General features: G+C 52.9%; 1 protein-coding gene across 1 annotated transcript in view; it reads left to right on the forward strand.

The window, feature by feature from the left end:
* SEZ6L (seizure related 6 homolog like) overlaps positions 1 to 6135 on the forward strand; it is a 222260-nt gene extending 216125 nt beyond the window's left edge. The window contains exons 13-14 of the mRNA XM_045289538.1: positions 1242 to 1376; positions 2725 to 6135. Of these exons, the coding sequence (XP_045145473.1) occupies positions 1242 to 1376; positions 2725 to 2754 (165 nt within the window). The 3' untranslated portion in view covers positions 2755 to 6135. The remainder of the gene's footprint in view (positions 1 to 1241; positions 1377 to 2724) is intronic.
* Positions 6136 to 6448: the final 313 nt, after the last annotated feature.

Below are 6448 nucleotides of genomic sequence, written 5' to 3' on the forward strand. Positions count from 1 at the left end.
CTTGACCCGCAGGAAGAGGCGATGGGGTGGGACCGGCTGCACTGTGGGCACGAGGAGTCAGTGTGGACTCCGTGGCACTGACTTTTTCCATGCCTCGTCAGGAGCCCTGGCACACAGTGAGTTACATGTGGGGCTGCCAACCACAAGGTCAATAGTTTGAGCCCACCAGAGGCTCTGTGGGAGGAAGACGAAGCTTTCTGCTCCTGGGAAGGAAGCTGAATCACAGCATCCTACAAGCAAGGGTGAGGACAGTGTGTCGCTCACAGTGACCTTACAGGACAGGGTAGAACTGCCTCGTTGGCCTTCTGAGACTGTAACTCTTTACAGGAGTAGAAAGCCTCGTCTTTCTCCTGAAAAGTGGCTGGTGGTTTTGAACTGCCAACTTTGGGGTTAGTAGGTGTCTAATAAACGCTCATTATACAAGTGACAAGGAGCCCTGGAGTGGTGGTTACGCATTGGGTGGCAACCACAAGGTCAGACATTTGAAACCACTAGCCACTCTTTGGGAGAAGGATGAGGCTTTCTACTCCCATGCAGAGGTAAAGCTTGGAAACCCACAGGGGTAGTTCCGCCCTGCCCCTCAGGGGTGCTATGAGTCCGAATGAACTGGATGGCGGTGCGTTGGGGGATTTGATTTGGTTTGGGTGTATACAAGAGAAAGCCGAGGCAGTCCGCTCCCGTGAAGACTGACAGCCTTAAAAAGCAGAAGGGCAGTTCTACTCTGTCCTCTATCGTCGCTGTGAGTCAGGACAAGGGCAGTGAGTTTCAGGTGTTTATTGTTGCTGCACTAAAGTGGGATTTGCGACCCCTTCCAGGTGAACAAGGAACAAAGGCCCACCCTCTCTCCCTGAGGTGAAAGGCCCAGGGTGAGTCACCAATGGTAGGGTGAGCCGTGAGAGGAAATTAGGTTTCTGCCATTCCCCTTGGTATCCCTCACCGGCAGAAGGTTGTCCCACTCTCATCATCCTTAAGGAAGACGACCCCTTAAATCCCACTGCCATTGAGTCCACGCCAACTCATACGACCCCATAGGAGAGGGCAGAACGGTCCCTGTGGGTTGCTGAGACTGTCACTCTTTACGGAAACAGACAGCCTCATCTTACTCACACGGGCCAGCTGGTGGGTTTGAACTGCTGCCCTTGCAGTTACCAGTCCAACACATAACCTGCCCAGTCACCCAGGCTGCAGCAGATGGGTCGGTGCTGGCAGAGCTGCTGCTGGCGTCCGTATGGTAACTCAAGCACTGGCTCTTCCCTTCTCCTCTCCCCTGCAGATGTCGGTACTATTCCAACCTCCGCCTGCCCCTGATGTACGCGCACCCCTACAGCCAGATCACCGTGGAAACGGAGTTTGACAACCCCATTTACGAGACCGGGGTGAGTGGCCACTTCCTCTCCCCAGATCCGCTGCAAAGTCAGCGCTCTTGGTGCTCACCAGGAGGAGGCCATCTCCCCGAAATCTCTGAGCTGACCATTCCTCCGGTCGCAAGGTCCTTGGAAGAAGGGGCAGCTCCAGAGGCCCACGGGGTCATGACAGAGAAGGGTCGGGGCCCAGTGACGGCCTGGTGGCTGAGTGTGGTCATCCCCCACAGCCCAGTGCAGTGGCAGTGGACACTGCGGCTACATGTTGGGGTGGCGGGGCCTGACCCGGGCACCAGGAAGCACAGTTGTGAAGCAGCGAGATATGGTCCCTGCCACTAAGGAGCTTCCATCCTCAGAAGAGATGGCTAGTCACACTAGGCAGCACTACGTAGTTGTTGCGTGCCACCAACACCGCGCACAGCAGAATGGGCCACCCCCTGACCCTCCATCCAACTCACCATCATCACGAGGTTTGAGCCCGTTGTCACAGCCTCGGGTTGGGCGTCTGCCTCTTTCTCAGTGGCCCTTTGAGTACAATGTCCTCCTCTGGGGACTGGCTCCTCTGAAAAGGTATCCCAAGTCTCGCCCTCTCACTTCTGAGCCGCAGCCTGGCTGGTGGATTTAGCATTCTTCACCGAAGCACCGAAGCACCGAGTCTTCTACAGCCTCCCTTAGTCAGTGTCCAGCTTTCGCATGCAGATGAGGTGATTGAAAAGACCACGGTTTGGGGCCAGGAGCACCCTAGTCCTCCAAAGTGACCCTGATGCTACTTGAAATGCCGGTGCTATAACTTCCAGCGCGGCCGCCACACGTGAGCCACCCCAGCACAACAAACGGACACACAGGTTCTAGATTTGACTTGATTCATAGGTGTCAATGGGTGTATTAGTTACCCAACTAGCTAACAACAACAAACATGGATTTGCTCTCCGGCCTATCGGTGGCCTCTGTAACTCATCACAACAGGGTGATGCTCCTGATTTGAGCCTTGATCCCCTGGACTGGCTGGTTGTTGGCTGGAGGGCTCAGCTCTGCTTCCCAAATCCTTCCTCCTCATCCTGAGATGAGAGGTTGGCAGAGTGTGTGCTGCTCAGGGTCACAGCAGACGTGCATGGCACAAGCCTCAGTCCCCTGCTGTGCCATTGCCCTTTTAGGAGCATAAGGGTGACCCCCTCAATGGTCTATTGAAGCCCTCAGCCCTGAACTTCCCCCTGTTGGGGGAAACAGGCCCTTTCCTTGTAGATGCTCTCTGTTAGGAGGGTGGCCCAAGGAGGGGGTCCCTCAGCCAGCTCCCTCAGATTGACAGGCACTCCCTCGCCCACCCCTCCCGGGTCCACTGAATCTGCGCTTCTCGCCCTCACAGGAGACCAGAGAGTACGAAGTCTCCATCTAGGGGGCTGCACTGGAAGGGAACTCACCCGGCGGACTCAGCCCCCCCTCCCTCCAGAGACCCATCCGAGACCATGCGGCATCCAGTTGAACCCCTCCAGCATCAGCTGTCTTTTCTGTTGACTTTTTCTCAGAGACTTCCTGTTTCCTTCCCCGTATTTATTCTATTTAAACTGCTGCGGTCGGTTGGATGTACGCAGGGGCTGCAGCCGCCAGGGTCCTGTTGTGGCTTCGGCTCTAAAGGACGTTGGAAGATTCTACAAGACAACAAAACCCCGGGATGGTGGCAGCAGCGGGGAAGCCAGATGGTGTGCCTGCAGCAGCCGGTGGGGGTGGAGGCTGCATCCTGTTGCATGCATCTGTGGGGGCGTGGCCCTGGTGTTTTCAGTCCGAACCCAAATTCCAAATCAGGGACTTCTGGGTGGTGCAGATCCTTAACATGCTCACCTGCTAGCCAGGAGGTTGGGGGGGTTGACACCATCTAGAGATGCTTCCGAAGAAAGGCCTGCCGATCTACTTCCCTCCTCCCATTCCCACCCCCCACCCCCCAAAAAAAAAAAAGCATTATGGAGCACAGTTGTACTCTCATGCCCAGCAGTGGGGCTGGTTTTCTTCAGGGTTGGAAAGGGTAGTTCTTGTTGGTTTAACTTGGATTGGAAGGTAACATGGCTACTCAAACAGGTCTGCCCCAAAGTTCTGTGTCCTCGCCTACAAAGGGACCAGCTGCTAGGAGGTCTTGTCGCCCACCTCCCCTCCATCCTATAGACCTTCTGAAGACACCCAGCGTCCGTGTTCAATGGACACTCCCTTGTACCGCCTGACCTCGCTGGACTCTGGCATGGGAAGGCAGTGTTTCCTTTCTAGAAAGGTGGTGCGTGACCCAGGAAAGTTATCTGGCAGGAGGAGGGATGAAACATTGGGTAGGGGTGGAGTTGGGCGAGGGAGGTCAGCTCATAAAATCTTCCCCTTTTTTGACATGCCTTGGATGATGAAAAAGCGGGACATTGACACTGCACGTGTGTTTGGGATACCACCTTCTGGGACTCAGAGGGGAGCCCTGCTCTTCTGCTGGGATGTTGGAACACCTTCACCTTCTGTGTGGAGCAGACCCATGTGTGCGAGTCTCCAGACAGTCCCACCTTCAGAACGAACTTCCAATCCCATGCTGAGGGGAGGGAGGGGTCTCGGAGGAAATGACTTTTCCATGCCCTGAGACCCTGTCCAGATGTTGGAAGGCATCAGAGTGCACAGCGCAGGAGCCAGGAGTTAGGGCCCCAGGAGACTAGAGAGAAGAGTCCTCCATACACCCAAAGCCTTCAGAGAAGTCCAGGGAGGACTGCCGGTGAGCAGGACACCCCCAGCACCACGTCTAATGCCATGGGTACCCTTCTGGTTTTACCAGGGTCCTTTCTAAACAGTCCCAGAAACCCACAGGGGCAGTTCTTCCCTCTCCTATAGGGTCGCAATGAGTCAGCATTGACTCTGTGGCAGTGAGTTTGGGTTTTCACCCTACCCAGAGGGCCAGTGAGTGTGTGACCCTATGGTAGATGCTTTCCTACAAGTATAAAGAGGAGGCTGGTGTATAAGTGCCAGGAGGGACAAGCAATGGGAGGTGGATTCACTCCCTAGGACCACACGTGGTTAGGTATTGGCTCAGAGAGTACACCAGCTCAGTGGCCCACTCACCCTCTGATTGCTTTGAAGCAAGGAAAACCCTTTTGATCTGCCATCCCATTGGGAGAGTGACTGGGAGTCCGCACTGGGCAGCTGTCTGAAATACCTTTGTGAGCAAGATAGGGCAGTGGGCTACACACACTGTGCCCATCAGAGCTTGGATCTCCATCTTTGGACTCTAAATCTCATCTGTGTGCATGTTCCTTCTCGGGGTATACGTTCAAGGCACATGGCAAGAAGTCATCCCTAAAGCTCACCCCGTTTGGTGAAAGGACCAGAGGAGAACTATCCCAGATCCGTCACATAGTTGAGCCAGAGGCCAGGTTTGGAGAAAGACCAACAAAGCAAATCACATAACGTCGTTGTTGAAGGGGTAGAATCCGATTCTGGCTGGCCTCCTGTTTCCACCCCCTGTACCTCCTCACCCTAACCCTGGGTCCCCCAGAAGGAACATCTCACTGCATTGGATTTCAGAACAGAGTCTGTCGGACGAAGACTGAGCCAGGACAACATAGAAATGCTTTCTTCTAACTCTACTCCCTGAGACCTGCGAGGCCGTGGCCCACGCATTCTTCTTAGAAAAATAGAAAAGATGTTGATGGTTTTCATCCCCTCTGGATTCCACTGTTTTAGTTCTCTTTGAAGTGCAGCCCCCTGTCACCATGGCAACGTCATCACAGTTTCTTTTAGCCTAGAGATGGTTCATGTGGGGTCACCTATGCACAGTGTGGTGGGTATCTATTTTTCTGTTGGAAATATCCCAGTGTGTATTTGTAATACATAGAGGTGACAAAAAAGTAATAGTGCCAAAAACCAATCCCCGTGATGTACCCGGCATCTCATTTCCATTCCTCTGTCAGTTTTTATAAGATCAAGATGGAAAAAAAAAAAATTGGGATGAAATATTTTTGAACAGACTGATACTCTTGAAAAACTCAACAATGGACTGAAACTTCCTACAAGCCACTCTCTGCGTTGTTTTTTACAAAAAGAAGAAAAACAGTTGTGCGGCGGGGAACATTTACAGAGCCCACGAGCTTCGAAGAATGCATGTGGTATCGCCTGTCTTACATGCTGATACAGCTAAGCTGGACCTGTCAGCTACTGCCCTGTCTTGACAAAATGCACACACTTGGCCCTCTTCAGCTTGGAGCTCAGCCTTTAGCTTCTACCCCCCCACCCACCCCTTTTTGTTTTGTCTTCCTTTCAGTAAAATCGTTTAGTCAATATAAATATTCTGGTTGTTGTCTGATACCGTCCATGTTAATTCCAGAGACATGGTTGTGTCTGACGTTTGACGAAGACGGCAGCTCCTGGGAAAAGCTACCGGCTGAGAGTTGTGGAACTGGTCCGTAGGCATCCCAGCTACTCCACCACCGGGGAGGGGCAGAGCTTCCGGAGAGGAAGCGCGCCACAAATTTTAGGCGCTGGGAAGTCTAAGGCAAGAGTAGGCGTCTTGGGCCAACATGACCTTTCCTTGGGTAATTTCAAGGGCATGGCTGCCCTAGGCCCGTGGGTAGGCATGGTGGGGAAGGTTATCCGAGGTGTTCGGCACTCCCAAGGCTAGGCTTTCTCCTGGGAGATTTTCCTTTTCATTTGATCCCCCCACACAATGAAAAGCAAACCAAACTTTCTAAGCTAGAATAATGAACAAAGTCATTTTCCACTTTGTGTATATTGATGCTAATAAAACAAGTGAAAAAAAAATCCAGGCTAGGGGGTGTTTGTTTCTGATCTTTCAGGAGGGCACCAACTGAGGTATTTCCAGGATTTGGGTTGACACTTTGAGATGTCGTGAAGGGGCTGGGAAGTCTGCAATCGGTTCTGGGGAGAGTTGGGAGTGTTGGGGAACAAGACAGATCTAAGGTACGGAATCCATCAGACACACCATCATCTTCTCCATTGCCCTAGAAATGCAAGGGCCCGACCCTTTGGAGCATATGCGCTACAACGGTTACCCAGAAGTCTTGCAATGGAAAATGGAAGGCTATTTTCACCCCTCGTAGGTTATAGCCCTATTCACA

The sequence above is a fragment of the Echinops telfairi genome, unplaced genomic scaffold, assembly GCF_000313985.2.
Source record: "Echinops telfairi isolate 266 unplaced genomic scaffold, ASM31398v2 ScPeMD7_29;HRSCAF=101, whole genome shotgun sequence".
Classification (NCBI taxonomy): Eukaryota; Metazoa; Chordata; class Mammalia; order Afrosoricida; family Tenrecidae; genus Echinops; species Echinops telfairi.